This window comes from Hippoglossus hippoglossus, chromosome 15 (assembly GCF_009819705.1).
Source record: "Hippoglossus hippoglossus isolate fHipHip1 chromosome 15, fHipHip1.pri, whole genome shotgun sequence".
NCBI lineage: Eukaryota > Metazoa > Chordata > Actinopteri > Pleuronectiformes > Pleuronectidae > Hippoglossus > Hippoglossus hippoglossus.
In genome coordinates this window covers 23,961,821-23,977,678 of record NC_047165.1, presented here as the reverse complement: position 1 = coordinate 23,977,678, position 15,858 = coordinate 23,961,821, and the positions used below count along the sequence as shown (strand labels likewise).

The following is a 15,858-nucleotide window of genomic DNA, read 5'->3' as shown; positions in this document are numbered from 1 at the left end:
AAAAAATTACATATTGCACCTTTAAACTTCCGCTCAGGTTGAAGTCTGTTGTCTAATGCTATGTTCACATTACAGGCCTTAACGCTAATTTCCAATTTGACAGATACAACCTTTAGTGTCACTAGTACTGTGCCCATTCTAAACATGCTTGTTGGGAATGGGTTGTTTGCTTGGCCTGTGTTAATGCTCCAGAGTCTACTGCAGAGTTATTACTTGTCATCAGTAAGTCCTCCGAAAAAGTTTTGCAACATACTGTCACTTTTTTAATTGATTGTGTGCTGGACATTGTGTGCAGAGCTTTTTATATGTCTATGGATATCATTGCTGGAGGGGCCGCAAGATTTCAAACACTGCCATAGTTCATCCGAAGACGTAGATGAAGACATGTTCAACTTGGTGTGCAGACTGAAGGCACACTTCCCCGCCCCCACTGACTGCAAGGAGCTGTTAGCCTGTTTAGTCAAATTTCATCAATATTGAACATATCAAGGGTCCAAATCGCATCACATTCGACACTGCATTTCCTAAAGCCACTAACAATACCAAGCCAAGTGTGAAGCCGATAAGATGAATAGTTATATGCATTCCGCATACAGACATGAGTGGAATTAGTGAGTAGATAGTCTACATTCATTTTACCATTGAGCTCCGTTGTTAAACTGCCAAGCACGCACATATTGTACTGAAATGTGAGCCACACACACACACAAGGATTGTTTGTTTTGCTGGTGAGCAATACGATGCAGATGATGAGGATGAGAATGCAGAGGCGTCAAATGGTAAAAGCTAAAGCTTCTCTCCACCATGCTTATTATTTGCCAGGCGAGGAGGTGCAGCCACTTAAAAAGGACAACAGGCACACGAACTGAGATCAAACATGAATCAGATATAGGACCAAAAAAAGGGTCCCCGACTTCATGTGAAAAAAAAGTGATTTGGTCTGTTTACACTTGCGGGGAAAAAATCAGTGTCAGGATTGTGTGACTTTAAGGCCAAAAGAGATTGGATTAGGGCCATTTCACCATGGGATGTAAATGTAACCTAATAGGGTCAGGAATGGGTCAATGAACAACAGTCCACAGGAGAGGTCTAATTAAGCAAAATAGGGAGCAACTCAGTGGGTGTACCAAGATACACCCGCTGAGTTGCTCTATAAACTATAAACTAATTGCTTTGGATGAGATTTATGTGAGACTTTGCAACATACCACATTCTGACTGCTACCTGCGCTACATGGCAATGCAGTGCTTTACAAGTTAAATCACATTCTACTCTAGACCCGAGAGGGACCCGGCCCGCTAACAATAGGTTGAGGGTTGTCTGCTCACTCAGGGATTCAATGGAAAGTTCACAGGACAAGTTTGAAACAGATTTTTCTATACGTTGAGATTAAGTAACATTAGACAAGTTCACATTTAACAGGTCGTTTAGCCCAGTGAGAGTGAACAAAAACCCAAATCATCCCTGTCACCTACACACACACGTGTCTGAAAGCAGCTAAGTTCATGTCAGTGTCAGAAGTCAGAACCTGGTGACACTGGAACACTGTGTGTTAAACCCTAAAGAAAAGACCAACCCAAACACGGTTGTGTCCATTATGTCTGTGTCTTTAAGATAAGGTGAGAGTGCAACAGGAGGCTACAGCCGAAATGATACCAGGGTCTAAATGTGCTTTTCAGATTCCGTTTAGACTGCGGTGCCTGTTTAGTTTAAGATCAAAGCTGACAGGAAGTCATTAAGTTCATTCTCATTCCCTTACATTCCTCCGTCCTGACATGTTTTTCTCTGACTTTCTTACCCGGGCAGCTTCATAACCTGCCGCTGCTGGCTCTGCTCCTGGCCGCTCTGCCGGACCACTGATGGCAGCTGCGGGCTGAACTGGGGCACCGGAGCCGCCTGGTTCCCCATCCTGCGGGTCCGGACCTGGCCGCCGAAGTTGGCGGTGAGCTCCACGTTGTACTTGTGCGGTTGCCCCGCCGCGCCATGACGCGTCGAGATGGAGCTGACCCGCACCCCGCCGTCCCCTCCGGCCGAACCCGGCCGCGGCCCCGGCCCCGGCCCGGGCTGCAGTACGTACAGCCTCCTGAAGCCGCTCTGGCCCTGCTGCTGCTCCGCTGACACACACAGCAACACACCGAAGGCAAATAAGAGGGCCCGGTTAATCCAAGACATATCGACACCGAGCAGTGAGTGGAGTTTGGGAGGCAGGGAGTGAGGGAGGGGGCTATCCAGGTTAATTTCGGCTCCTTTAAAAAAATCTCTCACTTCTTAAAAGTAACAAAAGCCTGTGTATTCCTGAGCATATTCATGTAGGTATCGACCTCCAACCTAAATAAGCTAACTTTAACCAAAGAAAAGCGTCGGTTTCACTGTCAAAAGTGTCAAATAAAAGAGGGCATGTCTCGTAAAAACGCTCCTCGCGGGGAGAAGTGAATGAGGCTCCGCTCTGTGTCCTCCTGTGGCTCGCAGGGTGTCCGAGCTGCCGCGGCTTCCTCCGGACAGTGAGTGAGTCGCTCCGCGGTCAGAGGAGCTGAGAACTCCAGGAAAGTTTCTCCGCTGGAGGTGAACGGTGTCAGCAGCGCGAGCAGCCAGCCTCCAGACGTGACGTCAGGAGGGGGGAGCCTGCACGCTAACCCCGAGAACTGTTCTCCGAGTTTCCTGGGGCCCAAGGGTGAGAGGGGGGACCCAAACCCAAACCCCCACCCACGCACAGGCTCACTGTCTGACCCACACACACACACACACACACACCCATGTTGGTACGTCGATCTTAGTGAGGACCAGGCCCGGATCTGGACTGCTCAGATTGGGGGGGGGGGGGGGGGGGGGGGGGGGAATAGAAATTTGGGATGGGCACCATCACACAGTGGACTGAGTGATGAGCGTTTTCCAAATTTTAAAGAACACGTCACAATATTAAAAGAACCATCCGTCCTTTTTAGGAATCAATATTAGATCATTCAGATGAAGATCAATTTTAATCAGAGAATAGATTTTTTTGAAACCCCGCCCTATGTCCAACCAGCAATTCAGAAATCAGGAAATTATGACACATGAAATAAACGTGATTGGCATATTCAAATGGCACAGAATAAAGTTGACCAATTGGGTGGGCATTGCCCCACCTCTGCCCCCTTCTAGATCCGGGCCTGGTGAGGACACTCATTGGCATAATGAATCCCCTAGCCCCTTACCCTAAGCTTAACTGTCACAACTCAATGTCTAAACCTAACCCTAAAAGCAAGTCTTAACCCCTTTAAAAGTGTGTCCGAAAGTGAGGACCGGCCGAAATGTCCTCACTTTCCAAAAATGTCCTCACCCCATAAGGTCTATGCTCAAAATGGTCCTCACAAATAATAATTACAAGTACACATACACACTCCAGGTCTCTGCTACTTGAAACTGATTTCTTGTTTAAATGAGTAAACTGTACCATGTATTCGTAGACATAGGTGATCCTCAAATATCACACAAGTAGGTACCTCTGCAGTTAGTTGTGATCACTACAGACACAGAGGTCCACAGTATTTATTACTTATTAGTATTTAATCAGCCTGTTACCTCTGAGATAACAACTTCCTCCTATCTTAAAGCATTAAAATGTTCTCATGCTCACAAGTTCACTGTCTTATTACTTTATAATCAAAAGTAATCTTTGGAAATAAAAACATTACTTTCTTGTTATTACTTCTTTATTTTTTATCTTAGGATAATGTGAGTCATCCATTCACAGGCTGTTGAATTATATATGTCAGCAATGGAAAATCGAAAAGTGTTCACTTATTCCCTTTTAATGTTGTTGAAGTAGTTTGCAGTTTACGGTTTTCCTTTTCTTGGTCAAAATATTATATTTTAACGAAAGACAAACTGACAGAAGATGTATTAAAGACTATGACTATGTCTACTGGACTAAGTTCACAATACTTGATCCAGACTGAAATCAAGTATATATATATATATATATATACACACACACCTACCTATATCTACTTTTTTGCAGCACTTCAGCATATATCTCAAGTCAAGGACAATGTTCAGACATTCACCCATTAGCACTTTATTTATAACACAATACTAACACTGGGTAGCTCCTCCCTTTAATTATGCTCATTGTTACTGGATTCACATCTGGTGAGTGTGAAGGTCACTGAACTCACTATCATGTTCATGTTCACACGCACACACCACACACAAGCTCTCGCCCAAGGGCACGCGCTGGATTTTAAGCCTAAAAGTCTGCTACCAGAAGTAGCGATGCTAGCGGATGTAGAGATGCTAAAGCGCACCCCGTGCGTGCCCTTGGGCGAGAGCTTGTTTCCGGTGTATGCGTGCGAACGTAAACGTGGCTCCAAAGGGGATATCAGAGGACATTTAGGCTAAAAACATGGTGTAAATGACATCGTTTCGAGTCTAATAGGAATGTCAGGGATTCAAGACACTTGGATGACAGCCCAGGAGCAGTATGGAGGTATTTTATGTTTTTTTTCTGTTGTTTTTTTAGATTTCAAGAATAGATCACCATTTACTTCAATTGTATTGGATTTAGCTGCAACACTGTTTACCCCTGAGACTCCAGAAGTGTTTTGATGTGGAAAAATTCAAATAATGGGACCTTAATTTTTAAAGATAGCCATATGTGGATGTAGTTCCATAAATGTGTCTTTACAGAACATGTTAGACAAAAAAGATGTTTTGTGGATTTTGTGGAGCAAAAAGTGCATTGTTCATATTCAAAAAAATATATAGATGTAAAGGTTATTTCATACATGAAGAAGATACTCATAAAAGATGAGCCTGAATTTCAATCTCATGTTTTCTTGATAAACCCAAATAAGTCACCATCTTTTCTGTGGGTGGGGAAGGAAGTATATAATCCACAGATTTAATCTTTTATCCTGTTTCTTTCTACTATGAATTAATCATGTGACAAATACAAATCATTCATACCCAGCACTTCTACTACGAAAATTTGAATGTTCCTCTAAATCAAATTTTCAGGGGGCAGCGGAAATTGATTATAAAACTTGTTAGTTAAAAATATTCAATCTTTAGCACTTCTGTGTGACTTCTCATTTAGATTCATTAACCTGCAATTCCAAAAGAGAGAGAAACAATCTTGACAGTTTCATTATATCGACATGATAAAATACCGGGGTAATGTTGGAGAAGAAAATTGAGACCTCAGAACTTATGAAATAGTTTGGTTGTATAGGAAAGCCATGGAGAGAAGCGGGATCTGGAGCCACCAGTGCTGCCACTTTGTCTCAATGGCCACTGGTTCGTTAAGATAATTAATCACTGTTTTTAATATGTAGTTAAATCCAAAAGCTTTTATATTTGTAAAAGAAACAGGAATATATATGTGCACTGGACCACATTAAGCGGAAAGTCCAAAGAAACTGAAAACCTATTGCCTTAAGCACCCTTTCATGACTTGATATTTTTCCAAATAAGATTCAACATTAAAGAGAAACCACATTTTTCAGTGTTGGGCTTTATACATAAAGAGCTAAATTGGCACTCAGAGTGGATAATCCACTATGTGTAACAAATAGTGATACAAAATACCTGGAACCTTAAAGGGATGCATACAACATGTTACCTTCCTGTGGGTTCATAGAAAAAGTAAATTTTCATACATTAATCGAAGGCACAAGTCTCTGTCTCTTCATTATGTGGAAAAAAAAATATTGAAGAAGGAGCGAAGTTAGCTTTGCCAGGCAAGTTGGACTACACCAATACTAGTAAATGGCCCAGGTGCATGAAGCACTTTCACTATACCACCAAACTGAGACTTGACATCGGCCTGTGGTCAGCAACCGAGAAGCGTGTCCTGATAGTCAATCTGACAATTCCAAGGGAAGGGTACACCCAGGAAGCATACGAGAGGGAAAAGCTGCCGTACACAGATCTGGCGGCAGAATGCCAAGAGAACGCCTGGAGAGCAACAACTTACCCAGTGGAAGTTGGCTGGCGGAGTTGCGACAGCCAGAAATGCTCTGCAGTGATAACACCAATCTGTCTCTAAACGAAGCAAGAGAACGTCAACTTTGAACAAGCACGCCAGTGGAACCAGTAGCCGGGTGAGAATGTGAAGTCACAGAGTGCAGCTGTGAAAAAGCAACAGCCAGTTGTTCTGCCTTTGGACATTCAAAAAATTGAGCTTTCTTGAGGGAAATGAGCTCAGAGGACAAATGAACTCCTGTATCTGAATGGAGAACAGAGTGCTTTCAAACTGGACACTGGGGCAACAGCTACAGTAGTCCCAAGCAGCACTTACTCCATCAAAAAGGAACATTGCAGGTGGGACGCAAGGTGCTGTATGGACCAGGATATCACAGACTGAAAGTTTAAGGATAATTTAAAGGGAGATTGAGCAATGATAAGAAAACAACAGAACAAGACATTTATTTAGTTTGGGGACTGTCTAAGCCGCTACTGGGTCGTCCTGCAATTAAGGCTCTGACACTAATACATTGTGTCTACACAATGCAGGCCCAGCAGGAGGATTTCAAACCCCAGTACCCTACAGCATTTTCTGGAAGAGGAAAATTGAAGGAGCCCTACAAAACTGAGTTGGAGTGAGGTGCTGTCCCATATGCAGTGTTTTCTCCATGCCGAGTGCCTGGCACCTGCCAGTGCGCGACAAGAGTTATTTTCAAAGTGACCCAACCCACATCATGGTGTGCTGGCATGGTCATGGCATCACACAAGCCATGATGGTCAGGGTATCACACAGACTCAAATAGGACCCGAAAAGCACGACTTGACAGGCTCACAGGTAAGTACAAAAATGCTTTACTGAATAGGCAGGGTTCGGTACACAAAAGATAGTCCAAGTAATCAGGTAGAAGTATCCAAAATCTGCTGGGCAAAAACAGGTCATAATGTACAGAAAGCAGGTCGTAACACGATGGCATACACAGGAAGAATAATGCTGGAACACTGACACACAGAAAACAGACGATCTTGGACAGAAAGACGAGAGCACGGGGTTTAAATACACAAGGGTGGGGAGACAATTGGACACAGGGGGAACACATTAGGGAGAAGCAGGTAATCACAGGAGTAGGAAACACAAGAGGGCAGGACGGGGGTACCTGAAACGAGACAAGAGGTGAGTACGACTAAATAAATCAGGAAGACAAAATGCAAGAAACATGAGGGAGAAAACAAAACATGACCTCAACTATCTTGGAGATGTGACAGTACCCCCCACTCCATAGCCGGGACTCGACAGTCCAGGCTTGTCTGGATGGCATTGGTGAAAGTCATGGATGAGTTCTGGATCCAGGATGTTGCTTGCCGAAACCCACGACCTCTCCTCAGGGCTGTAATCCTCCCAGTCCATCAAGTATTTTCGGCCTGGCCCTGCCATCTGACCACCAGTAGCTGGCACAGGGTGTACGCAGGGGGGAACCAGTGGGCTCTCCTCGGCTGGCCAGACTCTGCTTACATGGAATATAGGATGAATCCTCATAGTCCTGGGGAGGCATAACCTGACAGCCACAGGGTAATAATCTTGGAAACAGGATAAGGTCCAACAAACCGTGGAGCCAGCTTACGTGTTACCCCTCAGAGGGGCAGATCCTGGGTGGATAGCCAGACCCTCTGGCCTTGCTGGTACTTGGGAGATGAAGAACAACGCCGGTCAGCGGCTAGCTTGTCATGCTCCTGACTGCGGAGGAGGGCCCGTCATGCCTGATTCCAGGTCAGTCGACAACGGCGGTTGAGAAGGCCCACAAACCTACTTCTCCAATGCTGGGAACAGGGGAGGCTGGTAACCATACGCACATTGGAACGGTGACAGCCCAGTAGAGTAGCAAGGCAGGGCATTATGTGCATACTCCACCCATACCAGGTTTTTACTCTAGGAAGCAGGATTGTTGGAGGTGAGAATGCGCAGTCCGGTCTCCAGCTCCTGGTTGAGCCGCTCAGTCTGGCCTTTGGACTGAGGATGGTATCCAGAAGAGAGGCTCACGGAGGCTCCGACTAAAGAGCAGAAGACTCTCGGAACCTGGACACAAACTGGGGGCCCTGGTCTGAAACCGCATTTCTAGGGAAGCCCTTGAGATGGAACACATGAGAGAAGAGAACCTCCTCCGTCTCTTTGGAGGAGGGAAGCTTGGGTAAAGGAATGAAATGAGCCATCTTAGATGTTTGGAGGCCACTGACACAGTGTATATATATATATATTTGCTCACAACTTTTTCTTGCACATGTTTATTTCAATAAAAAAGGAGGGAAAAGGCGGTGATTAAAAAAACATTGACTGCAAACATCAACTTAAGGCCACTTTATGTGGCATTTTAAAATGTCCTTTTTTTAAGCTCATCCTGATGGTAGCATGAAAAACAACACTAAACACCAATGCTCTTTCTCTGGACAAGACAGCAAAAAGCACAGTTTTCCAAAATATCAGTGTTCCTTTAATGTGATTAATTCATTTATTTATTTATATTAGAATATTTAGAACAAGAGGAAGTTTTAACATGTGAGGAGTTTAACATTGTGTTGTGGATGTGGCCAGCAGTGCCACATTGTGGTAGTCTTGAGACAAATTATTCAACCTGAGCTGCTGCCTTTAGTTTCAGGTGAAAATGTTCATGTCTTTCCTATACAACATGAAATTGGCTCATTTGCAGGGTTTTGTGTCTAAAGTGGTTTATTTAACAAATCCCATTTTCCTGTGTATATAAAATGATAATTAAATGGGACATTCATTTAGACTATTAAGCTGTTATAGCATGAATAGCTGACTTTATTGCACAGCTTGAAGGCTTTACAATATGACCAATATCCACTTCCTTAATTAAAATCCTTAAGGTGACCTTGCAAACACAAGGAATGTCTTTTTGTTCAGCACTATCAACACAGTCATGTCAGCACTTCAGGCTACATAATACCTTTACTAAAACATAGAATGTGTGTGTGTGTGTGTGTGTGTGTGTGTGTGTGTGTGTGTGTGTGTGCGTGTGTGTGTGTGTGCGTGTCTATCTATAGTTATGAGGGCTAATTTTGGTTCAATACCATCATTGTGACGACATTTTGACGTTGTAAAGACATTTTGGCTGGTCCTCACAAATTAAATTGGCTTTTTGAGGATTAAGACTTGGATTTAGGGTTAGGTGTTTGTGTGCATGACTCCGGCAGAAACAAGTTTCAGATAGAAAATATGGAGTTCAGAGGGTTGCACCAGTTGCATTTCATACAGCGTGTTCCCAGGAAGAAAAGTGAATATCAGCAGACACATCTGTTTTGGAGAAATTCCCTGCACGTAGCTATCTGTCAGGTGCAGAGTCGTAAGTCCAGATGTATGTCTGACTTCCAAAGTGCACATTTGAATATGAACTCTTTACATGCACATATGGTATCTCAATTCTGAATATGGTCTACTAGCCCGCACTTGTGAGTCAAAAACACAGATTAGTAGGTGTTTGTTGTGTGTGTGTGTGTGTGTGTGTGTGTGTGTGTCTGTGGAATCTCTATAGTGAACTTCAGATTTTACAAAGCACACTGGTTTATTAAAAGGTGTCAGTGACAATGAATAATGCTGTCACTCAGAGTGATCAACCCATAGCACCAGATCCTTCCTCTGCTCTTTGAGTTCACTGGTAGTACACAACTTATCTGTTTTAAAGATTGCTACAAGCCCTCTCACCAACGGAGCCCCGCTGCTATCAGGTGAAGAAAAGAAAAAATCCGTTCCCTCAGTTTAACAAACCGGAAAAGAGCGAGTGAGCGGCTGATGACTGCGCAGCTCTGAATAAAGATTGAACTCATTAATGAAAGAATCGATCGTTATGTGATGATCAGTGTTGATAATGGGCGACAAACAAATCAACTTTTAAACTGTAGCGAGTCAGAGACGTCAGCTGAGAGACAGAGAGACATACTCAGAGCAGCGGAGTCTGTGTGTGCGCTGTTACTTCCCTCAGGTTCTGGGATCATAAATAAGCTTCATAATTCTTTTATATAATCAACCGCTCATATTGATGAATAAACGTGATCACTTAGTTTCCACAGTAGAATTTAGTCGGAGCGACGCGGCTCTCTGTTTTCTCTCTATTCTCCTCATTATTATCTTCTTCCGACAATGATTCACTGACGGAAAACCCCGTCAATTATCTGAATGTCTTTCATTTATCATCTAGAGCAGCAGGGCTCCATCTGATCGGCCAAATATATTTTACATGCAGAGCGTGAATGCGTGGCGCGTGGATCATCATTATCTCGATAACGTGAGCTCGCACATCGTTAAAACAACAATTTAATTATTATCTTGGACGATATATATCGCACACCCCTAGCTTTCAGGTAAAAACATAGACTGTATATAAAAATGAACAACAAAACCTATTGATTTATCTATTATCATAATCATCATGCTCATACTTATGCTTACATGCGTCAAGTGGTTTGTTACACTGAGGGAATGGATTTTATTGTTTCTTCACTTTATTTATATACTGCCAAATCTTAAGAGACATTATGTAAGGGCACGTTTCAAACAGAGAAGATCTAGACTGTACTCCATAATATTACTTACAGAGACTCAACATTCCCCAATGAGCAAGCACTTGGCTACAGTGGAGAGAAAAACACTCACTTTAAACAGGTAGATACCTCCAGCAGAACCAGACAGTGTGTGTAGAGAGAGAGAGAGAGAGAGAGAGAGAGAGAGAGAGAGAGAGAGAGAGAGAGAGAGAGAGAGAGAGAGAGAGAGAGAGAACGATGCACCAAGTTCGAAGTAGAAATGTGTAAAACAATATAATAACATAGCAGTTAGGTGTTGGGTGAAATACCTGCAGAATGTAACAGGGAGAGAGAAAGTAGAGAAGAAACTATTAGAGAGGAGAGGATCTGTGTCTGAACCTTGTCCTCTACTGGGGTCCCTCAAGGTTCCGCCCTGGGTCCCCTCCTCTTCTCTCTGTACACCAACTCTCTCGGCTCTGTCATTCACTCATATGGCTTTTCCTACCATAGCTATGCTGATGAAACCCAACTAATCCTCTCTTTTCTCCAATCTGAAACACAGGTAGCAGCACGAATCTCTGCCTGTCTGACTGACACCTCTCAGTGGATGTCTGCGCCACCACCTGAAAATTAACCTTGACAAGACTGAATGACTTTTCCTTCCGGGGGAAGGCTCTCCCACCCACGAGCTGACTATTACCTTTGACAACTCTGTGTTAGCCCCCACCCAGACTGCTAGGAACCTGGGTGTGACACTCGACAGTCAACTCTCCCTTACTGCCAACATTACTGCAACAACACGTTCCTGTAGATACATGCTGTACAACATCAGGAGAATACGCCCCCTTCTCACTCAGAAGGCAGCGCAGGTTCTGGTCCAGGCTCTGGTCATCTCATGCCTAGACTATTGTAACTCCCTCCTGGCTGGTCTACCTGCTACTGCCATCCGACCTCTGCAGCTCATCCAGAATGCAGCAGCTCGACTGGTCTTTAACCAACCTAAATTCACTCACACTACTCCGCTCCTCCGCTCCCTTCACTGGTTACCTGTGGCTGCCCACATCCGTTTCATAACACTAGTACTTGCGTACCGTGCTGCGAACGGATCAGGTCCAGTCTACATCCAGGACATGGTCAAACGTTACACCCCAGCCTGTTTGCTGTCCTGGCTCCTAAATGGTGGAATGAGCTCCCCAATGACATCAGGACAGCAGAAAGTCTACACATCTTCCGCCGCAAACTAAAAACACACCTCTTCCGACTATACCTTGAATAAAAGTTTAAACTAACAATTTAGTAGCACTTAAATGGCACTTACTTATAGCATTTTGGCTTTCCTGAAGAAATTGTACTTTCTTGATTCTTGTTGTTCTGGGTTTGTACCCTCATGGTTGAATGCACTTATTGTAAGTCGCTTTGGATAAAAGCGTCAGCTAAATGAAATGTAATGTAGAGAGAGAAGACACCATATCAGCACCACTAGTGATTGTTTGTAATGGGCTGTTTGCTTGGCCTGTGGTAATGCTGGTTGCGGGCTTCTTTCTGAATCTGTAACAGTGACCTGCAGTAATAGAGCTACAGCAAGAAAAGTCGTGCTGCAGGTCGCCTAATCCAGCCATAAGTATTTGCTTTATTAAGAGGAACATTTTAAAACTAACCTTTAATGTAGAGAAGGTGTCTGCTTCCTGAACCTAAACTGAGAGCTGGTTACTCAGGAGAGGAGCCTGGTTGCTGAAGGAACCAGGAACCACAAGTATGCCTGCAATCTGGTTGTGTAGTGTTATAGTCGGGTAGTACAGTAATATGAGCTCTTTAAGATGTGTTGGGACCTCTGACCATTAATGGCTCTGCTTTAGATTTGCTTTCTATTATTGACTTCACGGAGAATCAGAGCAGAGAATCTGTTAGTTTCCTAGTTCCTGCCAGGATCAAGCTGCAGCATTTTAGAACAAGACTTATTGAGACAACCTGATAAAAGGAATTGTGATAATCAAGCCTGAAAGTAACAAATCAATGGACTAGTTTTTTTAGCACCTTTTTTAAACAGATTGTGCCTGATTTTTTCAATGTATGTACACTATTGAGATTTACAAATACATCAAAGCTGCTTTTCCAAAAAGAAAAGTTATTACCAATCTACACGTGTCATCATGAAGATAGTACGGGCAACACTGCAAAATTTTAAATGTTTCTCAAAGTGAAATAGTTGAATATCACATCAAGATATGTTTGTATTGCTTTGAGCTTTGACAGTTCATTTTAAGAATGCTCTGTGGAGCTGGGGATTAGTCCCACTTCAATCTGTAGCAAAGATCCCCAGTTCAAATATCTGTATAGGCTCACCCTTCTTTATGACTGGTGAAATCTACATTGCTGCATCTCTGGGTGACTGCAAAAACTGGAATGGCGAGGAACTTCCAAATCTAAACCACTAGGTTACAGTGCCAAATCTTACATATCTAATTAGAATTAAATTGCACGAAAGTGCACATTTAACACGAGTAACAAGGTTGTAAAATGGAAAGTTTCCCTATAATTTTGTCTGGGCCCTGAGTATCTTTTGTATGTCTAAACATACTGTGGCAAATGCTCATTAAGCTGTTTCACTGTCAAATCTTTGGTTGAAGGTTGAAATACCAGTGCAGGCTTGCATTTATGAGACACATTTTGTTAGTAATTAAACAAGAAATAAGCCTCAAAATGCTCCCACGCTGGTGGCTGCAGTTGTGTTCATTTTGTTTTGCTAATTTTTAATGATAACATTACTCACCTCATTAGTTTCGTATATTATCATGTTGAAAAGATACTAGACGTTAAAATATTGTATTGCTGAGGCTGATAGAAATGTCATTAGTTTTCCAGTAATTTGGTCAAAAAACAAAGTAACACACACCTTAAAAGTTTGATTTGATGATGGTGCAAAATTAAATGTCAGGGAATTTACAGTTACTAGGATTCATCATCTGGGAACCATGAATGTATGTACAAAATGGCATTGTTATTCTACCCAAACGATAGACCAGTCATATTTGGCTATATTATATATTTTTTGACTCGTGGATTTTGTGTGTTTGAACTAACTTTAGTTTGAATCATATGGTGAAATGTATTCAATTATAAATGTAAGTATTGTATTTATTTATATTAAAACAAAAATGGAAACCGCCCATTCCTAATAACCACTAATAACAATGTTCAAATAAAAGTTAGATTTCTTAATAAAATGATTTTAAATGTTGGAACCACAAACCAAAATCTAGAGACCATCTTGCATCATGCTGTCATGGTAACAAAATCTGTCTGTCCACAGAGACAGACACCTGCCAAAGAACTCAAAACCACATCTGTGGTAGTTCCTGCAACAGTAGCTGTCTCCAGAAATCTCTTACACACACACAGACACACACAGACGCACGCACGCAAGGGTAAAACAATACAAACCACATGCTGTTGCAGCTGCTAAACAATGTTGTTACATTTTGATACTGCAGTTTCTCTGAGCATGCTGTGAAGGTTATCCAAAGGCAGAGTGTAGTATCTGCATTTTATAGAGAATGCGTGGGTTCCATGTCAATGATTGTTTTCAGTACAATAATCCACCTAAAAGAACATAAAATTAAAGCATCACAAATTACTTTCCATCTGTTTCACTCTTTACTGTCCTGCCTGGAAACACAATACTTCCTCAGCTTCACTGCTTCTGCAGTTAATGCTATCTGTCTTTGTGTGTTTTATGTAGGGGACCACAGTTTTAGACTTTAAAGGTTCCCGGTCCAGACTGGTCCGAGGACCATCCACACCTTCTTCTCTCCATTCTCCTCCTCAATGATAAGATGTTGTTCCCTGTGTAAGAGGTTGGGGTTCAGATTGAGATTAACTGTGGTCTCTCTACTCCTGTCAAGCAGCTGTTTCTAGTGCCAAGAATGGACCTTCAAGCCAACTTGGTTATTTTTGTCCGTGTTGGGAAAACCCTGACCTTAAACTTCATTGTATACGACACAGCTCCTTAAGCCTCAAACTTGTGGTTGGGCCCCCTGGGGAGTCATATAGCCACTGCAGGCAGGACATGGATGATTTATGTAGGGAAAATATACAAAAAAGAGTTAACTGAATAATATTTCATTGACAGTTATTTGACTTCCTTTAATTATTTTCATTCAATTAAGAATTTTTTCACAAGTTTCTTGTCTTGTCATTGTTAATCAGTGTTTGCACTATTCACAAATGGAGAGATACTTGTGACCTAGTTCAGGCAGTCAACTTGAGCTCATTGAACTCATGTGACATGCCTGTATTATACACACACCTACAATTTGGTGGTCTTTTCAAGCTGCAAATATATTCTGTCGCCCCCTTTGCTTGTCAATAGCTCTACGTCAGTATCGATAGGGTGGTCAAAGATGTTTGCTCATTAGTCCCCAGTAATCATTTCTGGGAAGTGATTAAGTCCCACTTTATGAAGGAAATACACTTCTGCCCATCTGAGCACCCATGGGCTGGTGTTAATATGAGCCATGTTGGTGTGTTGCTATCATGAAGCAGTGGTTTTAACTATTAAAGAACAGGAACCTGGTCTGAAGTCAGTGATCCAGAATTTTACTGTTACTTTAGGCTCATTATCAAGATAGTGACATGGGTGGGTGCACAACACATAGAGGCTACACGTTTGTTACACACACACAGATGATCTGTGCAGTGAAACCATTTTCTCTGACCTTTTCTCTTACGACCTGGCTGCGACAAAGCAGCTACGTCACTGACTGCTGGTGGTGCACACAAATTCACACACATGTACAAACATGGTCAGACAGAAATACATACATACCAACCACACTTGTCCCCTCTCCCTCCCGTTCAGCAAAATCTCCCAATGGCGTCACAGTGGCGTGACTTGACTGTCCCATTTCAAAGACTCCTTCAAATGCATTAGGCAAATGCATTCCTTCAACAGGTGCAACCCTTCCGGCCCAACTTATCCCAGGATGACTTGCGCTTCAGTGACAAACCCTATTTTAAAGAGCTAATGGTACGAGCAAGCTACTAGTATGCTTGACCATCAAGCTTCAACTCAACAGAACACCTAACAGTACACATGTTAAAAAAGGTAAGGGGTATTAAAACTTTCTTGTTGTGTCAAACCCCACTGTGCAGGACAAGCGTAGATCACAAACATCCACTATAGAGCAGACCATCGCAGTCTACCTGGCCCACAAAGACCACCTTCTTTGTCGGATGGGGAGACTGAGGGTGCACACTTGGTTGCGCTAAATCTCAACTCCACATTTGTTTGTCACCTGGGGCGTAACATTTCTTTTTGCATTGAAAATATTAAGCCTAGTGGGAGGGGCTACTAGTTTAGGAGGAGCTGCCTTGTCTTTGACT

At 42.8% G+C, this 15,858-nt stretch overlaps 1 protein-coding gene across 4 annotated transcripts in view; it reads right to left on the bottom strand.

Annotated features, from left to right (window-relative positions):
- ltbp1 (latent transforming growth factor beta binding protein 1) overlaps nucleotides 1-2,642 on the bottom strand; it is a 122,894-nt gene extending 120,252 nt beyond the window's left edge. For 2 of the 4 annotated variants that reach the window (XM_034608294.1, XM_034608297.1), the window contains exon 1: nucleotides 1,799-2,641. In XM_034608294.1, coding sequence (XP_034464185.1) covers nucleotides 1,799-2,172 — 374 coding nt within the window. In that variant the 5' untranslated portion in view covers nucleotides 2,173-2,641. Of the gene's footprint in view, nucleotides 1-1,798 lie in introns of all 4 variants that reach the window. The other 2 variants (XM_034608295.1, XM_034608296.1) reach the window with 2 other exon arrangements.
- Between the last annotated feature and the right edge of the window lie 13,216 nt (nucleotides 2,643-15,858).